Genomic DNA, 22,763 nt, shown 5'->3' with positions numbered 1-22,763 from the left:
CTAGGACCTGGGTTTGTGATGCAGACATCGGGGCTTGGGTACCAGCTCCATTCCTGATGAGCCGTGTGACCTTGGACAAGTAAGCTCTATGAATCTCCGTTTCAGGGTCTCTGATCAGGTATCAGAGTGCCTGCCTCATAGAGTGGCCAAAAGCGTGTGTTCTGAGGCCAGACTCTCTAGAGCAGTGGTTCTCAACCTTTCTAATGTGTGACCCTTTAATACAGTTCCTCAAGTTTTGGTGACCCCCCCCAACCATAAAATTATTTTCGTTGCTACTTCATAACTGTAATTTTGCTACTATTATGAATCATAATGTAAATATCTGTTTTATGATGGTCGCTAGCAGGGTTGCCTAAGACTATCAGAAAACACAGATATTTACATTATGTGGAGGCACCACAACACGAGGAACTGTATTAAAGGGTCGAGGCATTAGAAAGGTTGAGAACCACTGTTCTAGAGGGTTCAAGTCCCAACTGTACTATTCACTAGCTGTGTGGCCTCAGGTAAGTTGCTTAACCTCTCTGTTCATCTGTAAAATGGGACTGGATAATAATACCTACCTAATAGGTTGCTGGGAGGATTGAATGCACTTAATATGAATAAACAGCTTTGAACAATACTTGGTACACAGTAAGAAATCCATAAATATTTACAAAACAATAAAGAATACATAGCATATAGTACCATTCTTTTCCTTTCCCTACAATGGAGATACACACATATACATATTAAATATATATTTATATATTATTATATCACATATAACAATATGTGACATATATTATGATACAAAATTACGTTATATATTAAATATATTTCACCTATAACTAGAAACTTTTTTCTGGTTATGCATGATTATTTTAAGATTATGTTATTGTTTTTTAAACTACAGATGCCATAAAGAAAACCAAAGGTTCCTTATAATTTTAATCCTGAGAAATAACCATCTTCAACATTTTGGTGACTCCCTTTCCATATTTGAATGCGTATGTTAAATAGGTGTACTTTTTTCTTCCCACATAAATGGGATCTATGTGGATTGTACACACTCTTTTGCGACCTGCTTCCCTTTTCACTTAATATCATCACCTTTTGATGCCATTAATAAAGATCACCCTGATCTCTCCTGGTAACTGCAGAGTCACTGGAGAAATGTACCATAATTTATCGAACCAATCCACTGACAGAGATGTACATCGTTTCCAGTTTCATGTCATTACAAACGACGCTTTAAAAGAGCCCCATATATTTATGTCCACATGCTTATCCTATTAGCTCCTTAAGTCTGTGCTGGGCAAAGGAGATGTGCGTTTTAAGTTGTAATAGATATTGACAAACTCATCTCCAAAAAGAATCCATCAATTTAGTCTCCAATCCAAAGCATTTCCTTCCAGCGCCTCAGCCCCACATAGCGTTACTCTTCCTCATATTTCCCGATCTGATAGGATAAAAGTATCGTTGCTGCTACTTTATTTCTTTCCTATTGAGTTAAACATTTTATTTTACAATATGTACACTGTCTGTTTATTTTATGTTGCCCTTTATGCATTAAATATATACACTGAGTGGCCAGATTATGATGATCTCTGAACGCATAATAATCTGGCCACTCAGTGTATATCCTATATGATAAAAGGCTAATATGCAAATTGTCCCCTCAACCAGGAGTTTGACCAGCAGGCAGGCCGGCCAACCGCCCATGCCCCCTCTCCCTGGCCAGGCTAGCTGAACCCTACCCATGCACGTATTCATGCACCGGGCCTCTAATATGTGTGTGTGTGTGTGTGTGTGTGTGTGTGTATACTGAGTGGCCAGATTATTATACATTCAGAGATTATAATAATCTGGCCTCTCAGTGTATATATCAATACTTTGTCATATGTGCTACAGACTTTCTAAAAAGCAATATATCTCTGGCCTCTTTGTTTCCTCACCAGCTTTTTTGCTGGACAGGCAGGCTTTATCTGAATGTGCTGCATCTTACTGGACTTTGAATATATTGAATTTCTTACAAGTTGAAGGTTTGTGGCAACTCTGCATTAAGCAAGTCTATCGGCGCCATTTTTCCAACAGAAGATGGTTAGTATTTTTCAGCAGAAAAGTGTGTACAATGTGTTTTTTGAGAAAATGCTATTGCACACTTACTAGACTACAGGATAGTGTCAGCATAACTTTTATACCCACTAGGAAACCAAAAAATTCCTGGGACTCTGTGATATTTCCTTTACTGAGGTGGTCTGGAACCAAATCTCCAAGGTATGCCTGGATATCAATCTAAAATTTCATACAGTCAAACTGGTCACATTTTTCCTTTATAACTTCTGGGTTTACTAAAGTAACTTCCTCTCCACATAATTAAAGATCATCATTAATTTTTTTCCTAAAATTTCTCTGGTATATTAGGCTTTATTTCCTCTTTTAAATATTTAGTCTACCTCAAATGTATTTTTTAATTTATTTATGGTGTGAGGTAGGGGTTTGTCTTTAACTTCCAAATGTGTTCTTCCAAAATGACTTGACAATCCACCTTTCTCTACTGGTTAAAAATGCCATCTGTATAATAAAATGAAGCTTCTGTGCAGTTCCATTATCCTTCTATCCCTTCTTCCAGTACCTTAATATATTTTAAGAAATGTACCATAACATATGTAACCAGCCCTCCATTCGTCTCCTCTATGTATTTCCTACATATCTCCATTTATATCCTTTTCACAACGATTTATTAGAAACTTTGTCATATTTACTCTCCCAGGTGTAACTCGGAATCAAGTCTGGGTACCTTTTTTCCAAGTTTGCTTGGAGATGGGACATCCTCGGGGAGATGTTGTGTGAATCAAATAAGGTCAAGAGGAGGTTTTCAATCATGGCGAGCACATTAGAATCATGGGGCAGTGGGGTTTTAAAAGGAACCCCCATAGACTCCGATCTCATTGCTCAGGGTTGTGGTCTAGACATCAGACGTCCTCCAGAGGACCCCAGTGTGCTGCCGGGACTGAGGCCCACATCACTAACGTGTGTGAAACCACCTCCCTCTCACCGGATGCGTTGGCCTCTGAGAAGATGCCCTGCACCCCGTGCCCTGGCCAGGTAACGTGCTCACTCACCGGCACAGTCTTGTTCTCCATGTTGATGGTGGGGACGCTGGTTCGGAGGAACAGGGTCGCCCAGCTGGTGACCCTGACTCGGTCAAACTCTCTGTAATCCTGCAGGGAAAATGGGTGGATGAAAAGAATCAGATGCGCCTCCCTCCTGACCTTAGCTTCCGCTCCCCCAGGGTACCCTCCCATCACTCAGCATCCTTCAGCAGCACCCAGAGGATCTGACAGCCAGGCCTCCCCACACACAAATGCACATCATTCATTCATTTGTGCATCGGATCCTGTGCTGGGTGCTGAGGGCAACAGAGACAATGAAGGCCACAGTCTAGGTCAGGTCTGTGGGCCAAATCTGGCCTGCCACCCGTGTGTGTAAGAAAAGATTTGGGGTACACACCGCCATGCCGAATCATTTACTGGGGTCTACGTAGCTTTGTGCTACACGGAGGAACTGTGTGGATTGATAATCTAGGAGGACAGATGGTTTTCAGCTGGAAAGACCTCCCTGGTGGTGAAGCTTCTGAGGGGGACCTTTAAGGCTGAATAGGAATTCACGTGCAGAGATAAAAGAGGGGGGAGGGGGGCTGGTATTCTGGAGGCCAGGAGTGGCATGTCAAAAGCATGGAGGTGGGGCCGAAGCCGGTTTGGCTCAGTGATAGAGCGTCGGTCTGCAGACTGAAAGGTCCCAGGTTCGATTTCGGTCATGTACATTGGTTGCGGGCACATCCCCGGTAAGGGGTGTGTAAGAGGCAGCTGGTTGATGTTTCTCTTTCATTGACGTTTCTAGCTCTCTATCCCTCTCCCTTCCTCTCTGTAAAAAATCAATTAAAAAAAAAAAAAAGGCATGGAGGTGGGAAAGCCGTGGACACATGACAGAACAATGGACACATGAGAGAAGGTCCTTTTGGTTGGAGACAAACATGTCATGTCCATATACAGGCACAGAAGCGAACCCTGATACACAGCACACAATAATAGGTGTACAACCTGTCCTGCAAAAAACATGATGCTGTGTCCTTGACACACATGCACATACATGCACACACATGCATGAGGCATTGCTGTGACCCTGGCCTCACCCTCTCCCTGTTGTTCTCCCCACCCAGGTAGGTGGCAGGGGAGACCTCCAGACCCAGGCACTGACCTCGATGAAGGTGCTGTTCCACACTCGAGCCCGCACCGTCACGTTGGTGAGGACAGGGACGTCGGGAATGGGGCACTCCAGCCACACACAGCGGGTGTGGATGCTGCCACACTTCTGAGGTAGACGGGGGACACAGGACATGAGACAGGTGGGTGTCCAGAGCCTTTATGCTTCGCCCCTTACCTTTGACCCCTCCCCTGCCATGGCTGACCCAAAGGGCCCGGACCTCAACCCTTCACTCACGCATACCCTCACCCCCATACTTATATGTCTAAGGCATATTCTTTGAGTCAACCACCTATAGATGCCAGGGACATGGGTAACATGAAATCTGATCCCTGTGTCATGGAAATGGGGCCCAATCTACGACATCCCTTTCCCAGCCTCCTCCCGCACTGAGCCTCTATTCATGCCAATGCCCTCCACCCGGATACTGCCTCCTACCTCTCCACCCAGCAAGGCCTCTACTTATTTCCAAGTCTCTTCCTCTCTCCCTTTGGACAGGGGGCACCCTACTGCTCCTTCCCCATTCCCCAGCCCTAATGCCCAAGCTGAGCAGCTGTATCACCCCAACAGGCTGGGGCTCCTGGGACCAGAGCCAGCGTCTCCTCCTTTGGTCCATTGTATTGGCTGAGCCCCAGGGGCAAGTGCAGTGGGGTGCCCTCTGGGGGCAGCAGATGAGTCCACCTGCTCTGAGCAGGATGTGGTCTGTGTCATCTCATCAGACTGGGGTCTCCTGGCGAACAGTCCCTGTTCCCCTTGTTTCTCATGCCCCCTGGACGTGTGGCCATGACCCTCTCCAACCCTGGCCACTCACCAATATGGTCTCAGACTTGGCTTTTTTGGCAGCAGCCAGAGGAACAGGCGGGGGGCCCTGGACTCCCCCTGGGTCCAGCTGTCGCCTCCTGCGCTGCGGAGATGGCGGTCTGTCCTCGGGGACCTGAAGAGGGAAAAGGGGCTTTGCTGGGAGGAAGGAATGAGCAGAGGTGAGGAGAGGAGGAAAGGGCAGGGGGCGAGGCAGGATCCCTAAGCGTGTGAGGGGAGAGGGATCAGAAGACACTGGCCTTTCTGCCCTGCAGCATGCAAATGAGATGCAAAAGAAAGGTCCCCGTGGTGTCCTTACTGAGAGGGTGAGGTTGAGAGGGTTGACAAGGTCTCCTGGCGGCTGGCAGGTCCAGGACCCGTTGCCTCGGATGGTGATCTCCGTGGGGTACAGCAGCCACTTGCCGTTGGCGACTTCATAGGGCCACTCCAGCCCCAGCACCAGGGTCCCCAGGACTGCCAGCCCTTCTCCCACTGGGCCCACCTGTGGGCACAAGGGGAGTCAAGATTACTATCTCCTAGGAAACTACCTCCATCTCACCAACTCCAACCCTCACAACCCGAGATCCCAGACAGAAAGAAGTGCCCCATCACCCTTCCCAGACGTCCCCAGCCCAGGGTTCCAGCGTCCCCTTACCTGGAACTCATACTTGAGAGGGCTTCCCACGTCCTCCACGGTCTTCATGCCAGCCTCGCCCATCACCGTTCCCCCAAAGTAGCTCTGTAGCCGGTGACTCACCCTGGTAGTAAGAAAGATGCTGGCGTCACAGGAGACAGCAGGGGTAGACACCAATTCTGACCATCAGCCTCTGACATTAGGTGGATCTAAGATACATTCCAGTCCTGCCATAGCTGGGTGGTCTCAAGCAAGTTATTTATCCTTTTTGAGCCCCTGTTTCCTCATCTGGAAAGTGGAGTTAGTAATGGTGACTATATCATGGACTGTTGTGAAAAGTCAATGAGATGATGTCTAGCACATCCTTAGCACCATGAGCTGTCAAGACATGGTACCAACACCTTATTCCCCAGAGTTGCTGATTCCCCCACTGCTGCTGGTTTTGCAGGAGGAATAATAACAAGCACAATGACTGTGGTGGTGGTTAGGGGGAGGTGGGGGGGGGGGTGCGGGCGGGGCAGGAAAGGAAGATCCAGGGGATGTAAAGGCCTCAGGAAACCAGGCCAAGAGAGGTGTGTCAGAGAAGCTGGGAGACACCTGGAGGACAGGGAGGCCCTGGCTCCGGGAGAGAAGATGGAGGGTCCTGGTAGGACCTACATGCTAAGTGTGGCCTGGAGAGTGTAGTCCACCAGCAGAGTCAGGGTCATGGGCAACAGGTTGTCCTGGTGACTTGACCTGGGAAGGAAGTGCAGGGAGTGGGTAAGGAGATGTGTCAGCTGAGGCTGGGGCAGGGGGAGGTCCCCGGACCCCTGAGCCCCCATCCAGACTGACTTTGCAAGGTTGCTTACGTGGAGAGCTGCAGCTGCGCCTGGAACTCCCGTGTGTGCAGGGTCACCCCGATGATCTCGAAGGCGATGAGCAGCTCCATCTGCCGTGGTGGCCAGGGAGGCAGAGAGGGGTGTTTGGGGCCACACAGGGGTGATGCCCTGGGGCGGGGGCTGAGGACTATGCTAGATTGGGTCTCTGGCCTCTTCATCGCCCCCCTCTGATCCTGGGGGAGAGTTCTCCACCTCCCCGCCCATCTCCTCTTTCACCTTCCCAGTCACATTCTGCTTCCCCTTTCCTCTTCTCTGTCAGCGACAACTCTGCTCCTTTGGAGCTACATGACTTTAAGTCAGTTATTAAAACGTCCTAAGCCTATTTCCTTTCTGTAAAACAGCAGCTACCACCTCCAAATTACAGTCAGATCAAAGAAGCAAAGTGTTGGACTTAGGGCCTGGCACATAGTAGGTGCTCTGCCAAATTGGTTTCCTCACCTCCACCTCCTCTCGCTTTGTGCGTAGCTCACTAGTGGCTCCGTTTTTCTCACTCTCTGGAGTTCTCCGCACCCCTTACTTTATCTCCTGCTCCCCCACTCTGGCTCTCTGCTTCAAGGAAGGCCGGAGCAGGCAGGCAGAAGCCAGAAGAATAGGAGTGGCCTTGGAGAATGTGGCCAGGGCTTACCCTCTGGTTCCGTTTGAAGGGGTTCCCCAGCTCACAGAGGATGGTCTCGTTGGCCTGGCAGGTTCCAGACTAAGGAAAGAAGATAATGAGGTCAGGGTGGTCCGAGGAGGGCTGGCCCCGCCCCTTCCACGTATCACAGTAGCTGAAGCCCTCGAGGCTTAGCCCCAATACAGACAGCTGTGAGATGCTGAGAACAGAGATGCTGTAGGCACCTGAGGAGGCCCCGCCCAGAGAAGAGGGGACACGTGACACATGACAACACGTGTACATGACATGCATCTAAGGATGCAAATACATGCCGGAGCCAGGGTTGGGCACTCACAGGGCGCACGGAGGACAGCAGCAGGGCGGGGGGCACCGCCAGGGTGAGCAGCGCCTCATGGGCGTCCTCCCCAGCCCGCTCCCTGCTTGGCGTGTTGGTCACATTGATGCTCAGGTACAGTTTCCGGAGGTCTTTGCTGTACTGGAGCCTGAAAAGGGAGGAGCCTTAGACTGAGCCCCAAACCCCGCCCCAGCCCCGCCCCACCCATTAGGCCCCGCCCCTCTGGCCTAAGCCCCTCCTCGGGACAGCCAGGCCCCGCCCTCTAGTCCCGCCAGGTGGAAAAAAGCCAGTGAAGATCAGTGGCACATCCTACCTGGACAATGAAAGTCCAGCCTCTTAGCCTCGCCTCCCTCTGAGGTCCCACCCCTGGCCGGTGAGGCCCACCCCTCGGACCTCCGCCCCTCAATCCCGTTAGCTAAGGAAGGCCTCCCCAACCCTGGCCAACAGGTTCGGCCCAGTGCACCTGCTCAGCCGCTGCCCCTGCTCCGACACGAAGGCCGCCTGCATCTGCAGGTTGCTGTCGCACTTGTTGTCCTGCCCGCACTCCTTCTGGAAGTGGACCTGGGAGGACAGAGGTGTGAGGAGCGCAGGACCGACCGACCGACCTACCAACCAACCGACCAAGCAGTGCCTTCTCCTCCCACAGCCCTCGGGCCCCTCCCCGCCCGCCGGGCCTCACCCACCTCAGTGTGGTTCTCCAGAGCCTGGGCCTGGTTGAGGACTGGGTAGGCATCCAAGGACCGCATCCCCAGCCGGGGCTGGTCAGGCAAACGCAAAGGTAACGAGTAGTTCATGGAGATGACGATGGGCCGGAGTTTGTCGCGGACGTTGTCCTGGGAAAGAGGGGGAGCTGAGCCCAGCTCTGCACCGCCCCCCACTGCTGAGTTGAATCCTCACACCACCTGCAGTCCCCAGGGAGGAGCTTGGGCCCCCTTCCACCTGGAAAGCCGCCTCCCCCCTCCCCCCCCGCACAGTAAGGCTGAACTTCCTCTTGTCTTAGAATCAAATTGATCTCCTTCCTATCACCTTGATCTACAAGGGAGATGGGGTTCAAAGATACCTCCCTCCATCCCTAGGGTCCACAGTTGAGGTCTCTCTTTCCACCCTAATGTCCCAGAGAGGGGTTGAGTTTGCCCCCAATTCACAGACCCATGTCCCCCAGAGCTGAGCAGAGCCAAGAGTCTCACAACCCTCACTCTTCTCAGGTCTCCATCTCTCCTCTACCGCATGCTGGGAGCTGTACTGTGCCCCTTGAAGACCTATGGGTTTCCAGGGGGTACAGTACACCCCAGTCCCTCACCCTTGACCTGGGGCGGGGGGTGCTGGCTACTTCTCTGAGGGACGTGGCCCTCCCCCGGCGCCTCCCTCACCATCAGGAGCAGCTCTAGTTTCTGGCAGCGCCTCTCGGGCATGGAGAAGAAGCCATGGAGGATAGCCGACTGGCTCTGTGCGAAGCGGAGCCGGGGCGGGCGGCGGTCCCGGTCTGCCTCCAGCGTGTAGGCCAGGGCTGCAGGGGGAGGGCGAGGTGGTCAGCAAGCGACCAGGTGAGCCTGTGCTCCCTCCCCACCCCCCACCTTGCACCCCAGCACTCACTGATGTTTCTCCTATAGTTGGGGTTCCCGGCACTCTGGTTGTAAGCAAAGCACAGCTCCACCTGCACACTGTTGGGGGAGGTGGGGCATACGGGAGGGCTGGTCACAGCAGGACTCAGATATCTGGCCCACACTCCCACTCCCCTTACCCCTTTACCAGGCAAGGGGACACAGGGCCCTTGGGGGAAGGGCAGGGGCAAAACTGGGAGTCCACACAGCTGGCCTGGGGTGTCCCTGGCTCCTTCCCATTAGAGCATAGAAAATGGCGCTGGAGGTCCCCAATGGCGAACTGAGGCTGAGAGCAGTAGTAGCTGCCTGAAGTTGTGGCCCAGCCAGTCTTATTCAGGACCTCTAGTCCCAGGTCTCCTTTTTTTTAAAACCAACTTTTTTTGGTTTTTGTATTTTTTATTGATTTCAGAGAGGAAGGAAGAGGGAGAGAGAGATAGAAACATCAATGATGAGAGAGAATCATGAATCGGCTGCCTCCCACACACCACACATTGGGGATCAAGCCCACAACCGGGGCATGTGCCCTTGACTGGAATCGAACCCGGGACCCTTCAGTCCGCAGGCCAATGCTCTATCCACTGAGCCAAACCAGCTAAGGCCAGCTCTCCTTCTATGTCTCCTTGCTCTGTCTCCCTCTGCCTTCTGACCCAATATCCTCCCTCACACAAAGACCTTGGGGTCATCCACATCATGGTCACCGCCTCAGCAGCTAACGTATTTTGAGCATTTGGGGTGGACAGGGTACCATGCTGAGGGCTTTTTGTCCATTATCTCATTTAACCATCACAACAATCCTGCGAATTGGCTATTACTGACTTGGTTTTACAGGCCGGGAATCTGAGTCTCAGAAAGATGGATAATTCGCTCCAGGTGGCTCTCTTCTTCCCCACCGCCATCCAACCAGCTGTTCCCTTGTCCCTCCTCCCCCAGGACCTCACTCCCAGAGCCCACCCTCTAGCACTGCAGTGGGCACAGCTGGAACTTGAAGCAGGCAGTCCAGAGCTCCCACTGCTCACCCCCATGCCTACTGCTCCCCACCCCAACGCGAGGAATTTTGCTTTTTAATGAGGTTGGGTAGGCTGGGCAATGCTTACCCCAAGAATCAACCCCCTACTGGTGGGATATCAGGAGTTGCTGGGGGAGAGGGAGTTGGGAGCCCTCCTGGTTGCCCATCCGTAAGGAGGGATGGTGGGCAGAGCAGGGACTGAGTCTCACCAGGAGGTGGCTGTGCAGAGCGCGGGGTCCAGCACGGACGGCCTGGCCACCAGGGTCCTGTGGAGGATGTTGATGACAGGCCTGGCCCTGCAGAGAGAACATGCCTCGATCAGCACCCCCTGCCTGCCTCGGGCCAGGCCGGGCTGGGGCTCGGGCTCGGGGGGCCCGGTGGTGAAGCCGGCCGGAGCCAGGGCTCCCTGCAGGCGGGGCTGAGGGGAGAAGCCCCCATTCACGGTCGCCTTGGCTCACCGCAGCAGCACGACGCGGTCTGACAGGCTCCCCACGAGCAGGTCCGGGTAGAAGTTCTCGTCCACGTCCATCTTCCCACTCAGGGAGTAGCCGAAGGAGGCCAAGCCGGGGAGTCCCAGCTGCTCTCCGTGGATCACCTGGGGGCAGGGGGAGGCGCTGAAGACAAGCTCTAGGGTAGGGTCTGGGGAGGGGGGCCCAGTGGGGATAAGAAGGGGGTGGGTGAGCCAAAGGAGGGAAGGCCCCATCCCTGTCTATTGGTACCTGCTGGGGCTGCTGGCGGAGACCCCTGGAGCTGCTGTGGTAGATGTACACCGCGCCCAAGCCCTCGAATGGCGCTCCCACAGCGATGTCTGCGGAAGAGAGGCAGAGTGAGGCCACCCCGGGGACTGTGGGCCCCCTATCCCCCCAACCCTGTGCTCCAGACACAGAGCCCAGCATGGCCTTGACCTCACCCTGCCAGGCAGTCCTGAAATCACCGGGACACAGACCTCTGTGGCTCAGGATGAAAGCTGGGACCGACGGGCACCCAGCTGCCTCCTTGCATAGGTGGGAAAGGAGGTCCAGGAGAGGGAAGTGACTTACCCACTCAAACAGCTAGTTAGTGTCTCAGACAGCTAGTTAGTATCTCAGGAAGGCCCACCCTCCCAACTCCAGCCAGTGGCTGCTGTTCATCTGCCCTCATTACAGTGCCTTCCATCTCCCCCACCAGCCTCCCCTCCAGACACCTGCTTCTCCTAATGTCATTTACCCACAGGGTCACACAAGCCGGGGTTTAAAAAAAAAAAAAAAAGGAGATCTGGAACTCGGGACCCTGAATAAGACTGGCTGGGCCACAACTTCAGGCAACCCCTTTTGCTCTCCGCCTCAGTTTCCCCATTGGGCACTCTCTATCCCTGTTTTCTATGATCCCGGAGGCCATGTCTCTCTAGCACCGGGGAGGGGAGGGGCTGGGACCTGAACCACAGCGCTACAGTGTTAAATGTTCAAGTGTCCAGACTTGTAACATTCCAACCATGATTTCCCCTGCATCAACCCCAACTGTTTCAGCTTCTTAAACTTGACTCAACCCTGAGTTTGCTGCTTTTGATCTGATAAGGCCTAAGCAAACAGAATGCCAAGCTTGTTAGCAAAGTATGTGGAGGACGAGTAAGTGGGTCCTAAGTGGAAACCGGTGACTCCTGCACCAGTCTGTGCTCTGGGCTGCATCAGCCAAACTCGCTGTCACCGGTCCGGGCTCTCTGGCGGCTCCTTTGGTTCTTAGTTATGTTCTGGGAAACCGAGGATGCCAGAGAAATGGCTTCCAGATGCGCCAGGTGCTCCCATGGCAACCAGGCCACCAGCCAGGTCTGATGGGTCCCTACGTGCTGCAGAGTTGTGGTGACATCCTTTATATCCGGGGCTCCTGCCTTTTCCTAGCTCTTAACGCCCCCTCCTGAGGCACTGCATTCCTGATTTTAACACCCATCGGTCCCACATCTCCTTCCAGAATGATCATTCAAGGTACCAGGGCACCAAGCTATCCGATCCCATCCCTGCCCCCAGACCTTGTCTGGGCACCCCTCTAACATGATCCACATAGAAAGCCTGGCTTTCAACAACATCCACCTCGCCCCCACACTCTCTCTCTAGCCTCGGCTCTGGAATGAACACCCCACACCTGCTGGATCTGGGTACCTCGGGCACGTGTCCTATCTCCTCTTGTGCCCCTCTGCTCCCTGCCACGCCGCACCCTCAGCCCAGCCTTTGATGCCCAGCCGTATGTTCGCTCCTCGCCTGTGGTGGCTCCCTCTCCCCACCCCGTCTCCAGCGCTGCTGTAAGCTCGCCCCCACACTCTCTCTCTAGCCTCGGCTCTGGAATGAACACCCCACACCTGCTGGATCTGGGTACCTCGGGCACGTGTCCTATCTCCTCTTGTGCCCCTCTGCTCCCTGCCACGCCGCACCCTCAGCCCAGCCTTTGATGCCCAGCCGTATGTTCGCTCCTCGCCTGTGGTGGCTCCCTCTCCCCACCCCGTCTCCAGCGCTGCTGTAAGCTCCCCAGGCCTGGGCCCCACCTCCTCCCCTCTTCGGGCCCTGCCAAGCTTGGTATGCGCTGGCACTCAGTCCGCGGGGGCACTGGGGCAGGGGTGCTGGCTCATACCTTGGAATCCATCCTGGTTGATGTCACCAATGCTGGCCACGGAGAAGCCGAAGGCGGAGCCGCTGGGGCCGTGAAGGAGGAGGGAGGGCTGGGCAGGGAAGGAGGTGCCTGCCTGGTTCATGAAGACATAGACGGCGCCCCCTATCTCTTCCTTCTGCTCAAAGTAGTAGGGGGCACCCACCAGGAGGTCCTGCCACCTGCACAGAAGAGAAGGACATGGGAGCGTGAGGCCAGCCATCAGGATGCAGCGTAACTGTGGTGTAGCAGGCATAACCGTGCCAGAGCACATGGCTGTGAGAATGGCATCCCTGGCCGTGCGTGGTGGGAAAGCCAAGGAAATGCCAACGTGAGCCCATCTAAATAGAAAGCACATGCGAGGAAGACATGCGTGCACAGATCACACCCAAACAGCCCACGTGCACCGGAGCCAGGGAAATGACTGGCATAGACAAGGAGAAGCAGGTGACACACAAATGCCTAGAATCCCGTAAAGTCTGATTGCAAATCAATAGACAAGATTAATGTGCAAATCCCTGCAACTGCATGCAAACCAACGCAAGCCTCCCCTTCTCTGCCTTGGCAAGCCTGCTCCCCTCACCATTCTCCCTGGCCCCAGAGAACGTCCCTGGACTCTCACCCATCATTGTTCAGGTCTGCCAGGGCAATGGCGCTGCCAAAATAGGAGCCCACCTGTGTGCCCTCCAGCACCTGCCTCCTCCGCAGGTCGCCGCCTACCTCCTGGCTCAGCAAGAAGACAGCACCCATATGTCGGTGCCGCGGGGCACCCGTCACAATGGTGATGTTTGTAGGGTGCAGGATGGCACTGCCCACCTGCACCGTGTACCCTGGGATGGGGGAAGGTGGTCAGTCAAGGCCCCAGTGAACCCTGTGGCCTTCTCCTCGGGATGTACCGCGGAGGTCACCCCCCATTGTCTTCTATTCTAAGTTGGGCAAGAAAGTGGTTTCTGGATGCCCACCCCCAGTCCTGTCTGTGCATCGGATGGTGAGCCCCATGAGGGTAGGGACTTTGCATCTTGGCGCTCAATAAGCACTAATTGAACTAAATGCCACTAGTTACATCTGAACCCTGGCCTCACCCTTCCACCAGGCACCAAAGGTGAGAGGGCCAGCGTGCCAGGGATGGAGCCCCTGCCCCCCCTCCACCCATTGGGCCACCACGCCTGGACTCACCAATATAGAGGTTTCCTTGGTCCTCCTCATCCTTATAACTGTATTCGGATAAATCCCACTCCTTCCGCTGAATCATGTAGCTGTTTCCTTCCGAAGGATTTGGGGAGAGGGAGTGTAAGTCACCACCTCTTCCCTCCACCGTGTCCAGGCTCCCTCCCCAGAGAAGGATAACTGTAACCTCTTAAAGTATTTGTGCATACTTTGCCAGGGGCAAACCACTTCCTCTTTATTTGAACAATTCTGTGAAGTAGCCAGGCTGGTGGAGCTCAGTGGTTGAGCACTGACCTATGAACTAGGAGATCAGGGTTGGATTCCCAGTCAGGGCGCATGCCTGGGTTTCGGGCTTGATCTCCAGTAGTAGGGGGCGTACAGGAGGCAGCCGATCAATGATTCTCTCTCATTGATGTTTGTATCTTTCTCTCCCTCGCCCTTCATCTCTCTGAAATCAGTAAAAACATATTAAAATAAAAGTAGCCCTAGCTGGTTTGGCTCAGTGGATAGAGCATCGCCCCATGGACTGAAGGTCCCGGGTTTGCTTCCAGTGAAGGCACATACCTTGGTTGCAGGCTCGATCCCTGGCCTTGGTTGGGGTGCATGCAGGAGGCAACCAACCGAAGTCTCTCGCATTGATGCAAGTACTCTCAGCAGTAGCCCCAGGGTGCAGGGCCAGGTGGGCAGCCCCAGATTGGGGGCAAGACTAGGAGGAGATAATGGCATGAAGCTGGCTTCAGTGTCCAGAGCGGGGGGAGTGTCATCTAGTCTCCACGAGCCTGGATGACCAGTTCAGTCATGTTTGTGTCTTTCTCTCCATCTCCCCTCCACTCTCTAAAAACCATGGAGAAAATAATCCTCGGTGAGGATTAACAACAACAGCAAAAAAGAATGACGACGCCCCCCTCCCCCCATTTTGCAGATGAGAAGAGTGAGGCTTAGGGATGAGGAGCTAGTTGCAGGGACATGACTGAATCTGGTCATCCAGGCTCGTGGAGACTAGATGACACTTGCCCCACTCTGGATACTGATGCCAGCTTCATGCCATTATTTTCTCCCAGTCTTGCCCCCAAACTGGGGCTACCCACTTGGCCCCTGCACCCTGGGGCTACTGCTGAGAGTACCTGCCGCTCCACCAAGATTTAAAGGACCGGGGGGAGGGGGAGGCAGGACCACAGGAGCGAGCAGAGAGAGCCCTCAGTTCAGGTGAGCACAGAGCTGTGACTAAGACCCGGGCCAGGGGCCGAGGTTCTGGGCTCCCTCTGCCTGTTGGTTCTACAACAATAGGGAACAGTGACAGGAGATGGGTCGCTGCGGCTACAGCCTGTGTGGCGGAGAAAAGCAGAGGCCGGGGGTGTGGGCCGTCAGGCGTGTGTGCCCTGGGAGTTACAGGTATGGGTCTTGGTACAGGGAAATACTCTGCAGCCCCCAATAGATTGACCTATATGTCTTGACATGAAAAAAATGCCCACAGTTTACTGAAAAGTGAACAGATAAAGTAGTAGAACAGCCTGTTCAGTGTTATTCTGTTTGAGTGCGCACTAAAGGTACCTCTCTATTCTAAAATAAGTCTGGAGGGTCCACAAGATGGAGTGTACACTGGGAAATGGGAAAAGGAAGGTGGGTGACGGCAGGGATGAGAGAAGGGGCACTTTTTATTTTACCAAATCCTACTGTACCATTTAGTAGTTTCACCAGGAGCATGTTGTGTTTATTTTTTTAAAAAATATATTTTTATTGATTTCAGAGAGGAAGGGAGAGGGAGAGAGAGAGAGAAACATCAATGATGAGAAACATCAATCAGCTGCCTCCTGCAACCAAGGTACATGCCCTCGACTGGAACCGAACCCAGGACCCTTTGGTCGGTAGGCCTACGCTCTATCCACTGAGCCAAACTGGTCAGGGCGCATGGAGTGTTTTTTTAAATCAGTTTTTAAATAGTTACGCTAGACTCCGATGGACCTGCATTCTAATTCAGATTTTTTTCAAGCTCACTGTCGGCTTGAGCAATTCACTTCCACTTCTCTGAGGCTCAGTTTTCTGGGAAATGGGTACAATAATACTTGCCTCCTAGACTCTCTGAAGGTTAATTAAGATAATATGTGGAAAGCCTCTGGCACATAGTAAGTGCTTTCAAACAGCAGGGCTTGTGGTGGCTGCTGAACCTGGCAAAGGGGGTCTGTCTCCTCCGCCCCCCAGTGCAGAGGGTCTCGAACAGCTGTCCCAGTGGCCCACCTGGGGCGGGTGGTCTCGGCTCCTCACCTTTCCAGTTGTAGGCACCGGGAGCTCCGAAGTACACCGTGTTCTTGGTGAAGCCGCCGCTGGTGCCCAGCTGGCACATGCCCGTCTCCAGGTAGTCCGTGTTGCTGTTGCACATCTCGTTGTGGTAGGTCTGCCAGTCGTCCGTGTGGTCCAGCTTGAGGTTGTTGCCCCGCACGTAGCACTTGCCCACCATGCGCCACTGCTCCTCCGCCCCCGACCACAGCACCTGGGTGTAGCGGTGGGCACAGACCTGGGGACCCCACCCCAGCACACGGCTGAGCCCGCAGCAGGGACCCGGGGCCAGCGGTCCCTGGGTCCTGTGCGCCCCTGGTTTGGCGGGAGAGGAGCTGAAAGGGGGCTCCTCACTTTTCTTTCTCTCCCCGCAGGGAGGCCTGCACCTGCGTCTCCTTTCCGGAATGCAGAAACCTGCTCTGAAGGTGGGAAACGCTCTTTGGAAGGCCAGAAGGCACTGGCTTTGAGAGCGGCTCAGAGATTCTGGCAAAAGGGAAAGGGGGAAGAATGAAGGAATGCGGGTTCAAGCGCTCAGGTCTTCAGGGAGCTAGATCGCCAGCAGATTAAGGAGCTTGCTTCTCCGCTGTCCCCAGATGACCCTGCCCTCTTAACGAGAGGACAGCTAACAACAACAGCAGCGGCAGCAGCTACAGCCGAGCGCTTGCTGCATGCCAGACACAATTCTAATCTCCTCACACACGAAGCCTTTTAAGCCTCCCAACAACGCGATGGAGAAGGGACGCTTCCTTCCTCCATTTCAGAGGCTCGGAGAGGAGGTCTCTGTTTAGGCTCTCACACCTCGGGAGAGGCTGACCGGCTCTGCAGTCTAAGCGGTTACGAGCTAGGCTGCACGGCCTCTCCCGTAGCCTCTCCCAGCACACGCTCGATAAATAGTTCTGGGGCAAATCAATCAGAACGGGACGCGTGTCCAGCCGCCAGGGGCCAGGCAGACATCCAGCACCAGCCTCCTTCGCGTTGGCTTACTTTCTGTGTCCCTTCCCGCCGTGAGCGTCACTCCCACTGGCCCAGCCTGACCTGCCACCACTAAGTCCCTGGTGCTGGCACAGAGCATGGCACATAGTAGGTGCTCACTAACAACTTGTTGAAGGCCCTAACCGGTTTGGCCTAGTGGATAAAGAGTCGACCTGCGGACTGAAGGGTCCCAGGTTCGATTCCAGTCAAGGGCATGTACCTTGGTTGCGGGCACATCCCCAGTGGGGAGTGTGCAGGAGGCAGCTGAATCGATGTTTCTCTCTCATCGATGTTTCTAACTCTCTGTTCCTCTCCCTCTCCCTTCCTCTCTGTAAAAAATCAATAAATATAAAAAAATAAAAATAAAAACTTGTTGAAGGAACAGATAGATGGGTGAGCAGACAATACGGAAGCACCCAAAATCTAAACTGCCTTAAGGGGGTCCCAGCCCCACACGGTCATGACAGAGGTCTAACATAAAGGTGTTTGAGTGAAGTGATGCAAGCCCGGAGCTTAAAACAGTGTTCAAATGTGAAGGGCACAGCAGTGACAGGGATGGAGGTGATGACTGACGGAAAGCGGGCACGCTTTCTAGAATGCTGAAAATACTCGATTTTGTTAACGGATGTTGGTAACACAGGTGCATAATTTTCAAAACTCAATGAAACTTACAATCTGTACATTTTGCTGTATGTAAATTTTTTGTATCGGCTTTAAAAATCTCTCTGTGAGATTCAGAAATTGAGAGCCCCAGGGGCCAGCGCTGAAGAATGTGGGCAGGATGCCCAGCTGGCATGGCTCAGTGGTTGAGCATGGAGGATCCTTCGGAACCAGGAGGTCACGGTTAGATTCCCAGTCAGGGCAAATGCCCTGGTCTTGGGCTCCATCCCCAGTGCGGGGAATGCATTGATGTTTCTATCTCTCTCCCTTCCTCTCTGAAATCAATAAAAATATATTTAAAAAAAAGAAAAAGAATGGGGCAGGAAGTGACAACTGATAAGGGAGCAGGCCCTCAGACCCAAACCAAGTGAGCTGGCGTCAGCAGGATTGTCTCTCTCCTGACAGCCAGCCAGTCTCTGGGGAAGGAAAAAGACCAGGCCATATGGCCCGAGGGCCTATCTGCCCTTTTCTCTCTGCTGTTCCTATAGCTGTTCCCACGAAGGGTGAGCCACCCAGGGGGTAGCAGGGGAGGGGCAGGGAGGAAGTGTGATTCAGACAGGACCCAGGCCATGCTGGCTCTTGGGAGAGTGCCAGGACCCTCTCCCCACCCCCACCCCCCGCCCGAAAGTGCAGGGTTGAGACACAGAGAGCCATAGACTAGTCATTTGCAAAGCCCCAGCTCATGCACCAAAGACCCCCTCTGTCCTCTGATTTCTCCACAGCTAGGAGGAGATGAAGGAGAGGGCTGAATGGGGGCAACCGACTTGAGTGTCTACTTACCAGGACTCTGCCTGCAGGGCCCTGGCTGGCCACAGTCACCCCAAGCCACATGTCCTCAATTTTGTGATGGCCAGGGTTACCTATAGGCATGGGAGGGATCATGGGTCAGGGCACCCCATCCTCCCAGTGCCCAGAACGTCCAGAGGGAGGGGTCGGTCCCTCTCGGATCCTCCACTCCAGCAGGGCAGCTGTCCCTCCTCCCTCCTCCAGCCCCCCACAGTCTGAGCTCCACAAATCCCATATGGTTCCACCCTCCTCTAAGACTCCCTCTTCCCAGCGGGACTAGAAGTGACTAGAAACTGCCCAGGGGAGCCTTCATCTCCTCCGGGTCATTTCTCTCTTTGCTACCCTCTCCACCAGGCTCCTGGCCCAGCACTGACCCCCAGCCCTTTCCCCTCACTTTTCTCTGTGATGTCCATCCTCTCACAGTCATTCTTGTGAGCACTGAGTGGGCACAGGTACACAGCACCGGTCCGGTTGGTAGAGCGATCAGACACGGCGAGGTCACGGGGAGCACCAACCAGGAGCCTGTGGGGCAAGGAGGTAGGGGGTCTGAGCTCAGCCTCCCCAAAAGCCACTTCACACAGCTTGCTGTTGAACATGCGTTTACTGAGCATCTGCTCTGCCAGGCTGTGTGCCAGGCCCTGGGGTCAGGAGATAAATGGGTCCCAGCCCCCTGACCTCCAGGAGCATGCCCGGAGGACAAGGCAGGCAGGAAGCAGACTTCTGCAGGGGAAAGCAGGGGGCAAACCAGCCCCGATTCTGCACGAGGGGCAGCTAGGGAAGAGGGACCTGGTCTGAGTCTGAGAATGTTGACCAGGCCGCCAGGTGAGGGCGGGGAGGAAGGGCACTCAGACATATGTGTGGCGTGTGCCCGGGGCCAGGAAGCATGAGCAAGCAGGATGACTCAGGTATCTGCAGGGTCCTGGCACCGCTGGAATCCAGGAACCCGGGGAGAGACAGAGTGCAGGGTGCAGACAAGGGCCTTGGGGAGCCGGGGAGGGATGTTGAGCAAGGTCAGAGCTGGGTTTTGGAAGGAATGCTGTGGCCTCTGAGATGAAGGCAGACTGAAAGAGGGCAAGTCTGGAGGAATCCTGACGCAGGGCTCTCCTTCCAGGAGGACCTGGGAGAGAAGGTGTAAGAGGGATGGGGTCAGCGGTTGGGACCCTGGGTCCTTCCACTCTAAGCCATCTGAGGACTTAGGTCTAGGAGGAGTGGACCTAAGGAATCCGAGCCATGTTTACACCCCCACCCCCACTGCCACCTGAAGACAGGCACACGGGCATTGGGTGGGACTGGGTACTTGACATGTTGGACATTCTGTCCCCAGGGCAGTGTTGTTGGAAAGTGGGAATGCGAGTGGGCACGGGTGAGAAGGACTAGCCCCTTGTCCCCAGCCTGCCCATCTGTAAGGGCATTGACTACAAGTTCCCACGAGGATGCGTAGGGTCCCAGCCACCCATCCCTACCACAGAGGGGACCAGAGGACAGAAGGCAGGGGATTCGCCTCGGAATTATATCTCAAGAGTCCTTGGACCACCAGCATCAGAAGCCCCTGGGATTTGTGCTCAAAAGGCAAATTCCTCAGCCCATCCCAGACCACCTGAGTTGAATATGAAATGGAAACCCGCAGGTGTGACATGTACCACAAATATTGTGGACCCAGTTTGAGAACCCAGTTCTACCACTCCTTCCTCTCCCCGCACCATCTCTCTGCAGCCTCTGGACCTTCTGCCAGAACCGCCTCTTGGATTCTGATGGACCCAGCCTCCTGGGTGGCAGGCACCTCCTAGGAGCCCCTCCGCGGGGCCCCCACAATACCAGCACCCGGAGGCTCCCAGCTCAGAACTCAGGCGCTGGGCCTCTTGCCAGAGTCTGGAAGTGCCGAGCCATAGCCCGCCTGCAGCTCTTCCCTGGAACCTGTGAGTGAAGGTTTCAGGGAATGGGCAGGGCGGGGCCTAGGCATGCCAGGACTTGGGTGCCTCTGCCCACTGGGTGTCAGGAATGCACGGCCTGGAGGTGCTGGGAAGGGGGTGGGGCCCCTGCCTACACCTTACACCTCAGCTCAGCCCTTACCCCCGGGGAAGGGTTAGGCAGTGCCAGGCAGAAAGGCTGGCAGGGGGCCGGCATGGCAGCCAGGCCCAGTGAGTCACCCTCTGCCTAAGCTCAGGAGGGTGCCTGGTGAGTCGATGCCTGACTACCTATGGACACCCCCCCCACTCGGGAGCCTGCCAGGTGAGAGAGGAAGGGAAGCCTTTCGAAAGGAACTTTCCAGCTCGGGAGCCTAAGGGTCCGGCTGTAAGATTTGTTCTGCTAAAGGGGCCATTTCCTTTCCCTTTCTGAGCCTTGAGCGCCTGGTCTGTGACATGGGGGCAGCAGCTGTCCCGCCACTCTCCAGGGCTGTTGGGGGGACAAACGGATTCTCTCTCTGAAGGGACTTTCTGACTATGAAGCATGGTCGAGGTGAGCACTATCATTCTGTTACTGAGACCCCAGGCCTGGCCCCAGCACGCCCCAGGTACCCAGAGTTTCCGTTCCACCAGGTTAGGGAGCCTGGAGCGGAGGACCAACAGCAGATGAGTCCGGTTATTTAGAGGGAGCAGAGCATGGGGCACGGCAGCGCTTCCAATGCCTAAGGAGGCCAGGCCACCACGAAGGCGGGGGTGGGGCCTGGCAGCTGGAGCCATTCCAGGTGGGAGCTCAGCGTGGGCTGGTGGAGGCGGGGGTCTTGCTACAGTGACCCTGAGGGGGTGGGCCCAGGCCTCAGCGGGCGAGAGGAGGCCAGGTTGCCTCCCAGGACTGCAATGCAATGGACCCCTTGCAATGTTGCTGCTCCTATTGCTGCTTGCCCAAGATGTCTGAGGGGACGAGCAGAGGGACCCTCCTCTGAGCCTCCTGCGGAACCAAGCAGGCAGAGCTCGGTACAAAAGCAACTGAATTGAAATAAATCCCCTTGCCCTAACCGGTTTGAGCTGCTCTATCAGTGGATAGAGCGTCGGTCTGCAGACTCAAGGGTCCCAGGTTTGATTCCGGTCAAGGGCATGTACCTTGGTTGCAGGCACATCCCCAGTAGGGGGTGTGCAGGAGGCAGCTGATCCATGTTTCTCTCTCATCGATGTTTCTAACTTTCTATCCCTCTCCCTTTCTCTCTATAAACAATTAATAAAATATACTTTTTTAAAAAAAGAAATAAATCCCCTTACCATCTATACCCTCCCCGGCCTTGCCCCAACCAGTCTTGTGTCTAGTGAGGAACGGTAGGGCAATGCCGGCCCACATCCCAAGCCCCTCCCTCCCCAGAGATTCCATAGGGAGCCTCCACTCCCACCCCTGGGAGTATTTTTAGCTCCCACTTGGCCTGTTCAGAGGCCCTTTAAGGCCCTCTGGCTCCCAGCCCAGGATCCAATGGGTCTACAGTCAGAGGACTGCGAGTGGATGGAGGAAGGTGGGGCACAGAGGGTCAGATCCAGCTGCCTCCAGCCACAGCCAGATGTGGGAGAACCCAGAGGGGGGAGAGACCTTACTGACATGCAAATGTAGTACAAATTAATATGCAAATAAGCACTCTGCTGCCCGCTGTTGGACCAGGTCCAACAACGGGCAGCAGAGTGAATCCAAAAGCTGACCCCTTCTTAGACCACCACGGAGCTCCCTCCCAGCAGCAGTCAGAAGGAAGGAGGCTAGGAGGGAGGCTTTGCCCAGCCCCTGGAGCAAGAGGAGAGATCAGACCAAACCTCTCTTGGAGTCTGGGCTGGGGGTGGTGGGCAGGGAGCCCCTCGGGAGGTAGAGGAATGAGTAAGATGACCTCTTAAAGGCTTTCAAAGAGCTGCCTCCTCACCCAGACAGCCCCTCCTGGCCCCTGGGGAGCCCCCTTGGGCCCCAAGTTCCGGAAAAGCACTTCCTCACCCCTGCCTCTCACTCTGACAGCTCAAGGCTAATGGAACAGCCAAGTAGAAAGCAGTAGAATGGGAGGGGACTGGGGTATGAGGCCCAGGGGTGTCAGAGCACCAGGCTGGCTCACCCCAAAGAGAAGAAGGCCCCCCTGGGATACTGGAGTGTGGGGTGATGCTCAGAGAAACAGGCCCCTCCCCTCAGGGGGGCGCTGGGGTGGCTCCAGTGGGAAGATTTGGATTAACCCGGAGAGGGCCAGAGGGTCCAGCGCTCAGGGTAAGGGGCCCCCACCTC

At 54.6% G+C, this 22,763-nt stretch overlaps 1 protein-coding gene across 2 annotated transcripts in view; it reads right to left on the bottom strand.

The window, feature by feature from the left end:
• ITGA3 (integrin subunit alpha 3) overlaps positions 1 to 22,763 on the bottom strand; it is a 29,833-nt gene that overhangs the window by 2,868 nt on the left and 4,202 nt on the right. For both annotated transcript variants that reach the window (XM_084863409.1, XM_084863410.1), the window contains exons 2-23: positions 18,979 to 19,106; positions 18,579 to 18,658; positions 16,155 to 16,404; positions 13,902 to 13,988; positions 13,348 to 13,555; positions 12,711 to 12,907; positions 10,832 to 10,920; positions 10,571 to 10,707; positions 10,322 to 10,408; positions 9,099 to 9,166; positions 8,876 to 9,012; positions 8,189 to 8,338; positions 7,969 to 8,066; positions 7,506 to 7,653; positions 7,184 to 7,252; positions 6,529 to 6,608; positions 6,338 to 6,415; positions 5,702 to 5,804; positions 5,366 to 5,548; positions 5,060 to 5,182; positions 4,243 to 4,356; positions 3,108 to 3,206 (exon numbers count right to left, since the gene is read on the bottom strand). In XM_084863409.1, the coding sequence (XP_084719535.1) occupies positions 3,108 to 3,206; positions 4,243 to 4,356; positions 5,060 to 5,182; positions 5,366 to 5,548; positions 5,702 to 5,804; positions 6,338 to 6,415; positions 6,529 to 6,608; positions 7,184 to 7,252; positions 7,506 to 7,653; positions 7,969 to 8,066; positions 8,189 to 8,338; positions 8,876 to 9,012; positions 9,099 to 9,166; positions 10,322 to 10,408; positions 10,571 to 10,707; positions 10,832 to 10,920; positions 12,711 to 12,907; positions 13,348 to 13,555; positions 13,902 to 13,988; positions 16,155 to 16,404; positions 18,579 to 18,658; positions 18,979 to 19,106 (2,713 nt within the window). The remainder of the gene's footprint in view (positions 1 to 3,107; positions 3,207 to 4,242; positions 4,357 to 5,059; positions 5,183 to 5,365; positions 5,549 to 5,701; positions 5,805 to 6,337; positions 6,416 to 6,528; positions 6,609 to 7,183; positions 7,253 to 7,505; positions 7,654 to 7,968; positions 8,067 to 8,188; positions 8,339 to 8,875; positions 9,013 to 9,098; positions 9,167 to 10,321; positions 10,409 to 10,570; positions 10,708 to 10,831; positions 10,921 to 12,710; positions 12,908 to 13,347; positions 13,556 to 13,901; positions 13,989 to 16,154; positions 16,405 to 18,578; positions 18,659 to 18,978; positions 19,107 to 22,763) is intronic.

The sequence above is a fragment of the Pipistrellus hanaki genome, assembly GCF_964339955.1.
Source record: "Pipistrellus hanaki genome assembly, chromosome: 16".
NCBI classification, from domain to species: domain Eukaryota; kingdom Metazoa; phylum Chordata; class Mammalia; order Chiroptera; family Vespertilionidae; genus Pipistrellus; species Pipistrellus hanaki.
The sequence above is the reverse complement of the archived record's forward strand: the minus strand, read 5'-3'. Positions and strand labels throughout refer to the sequence as shown.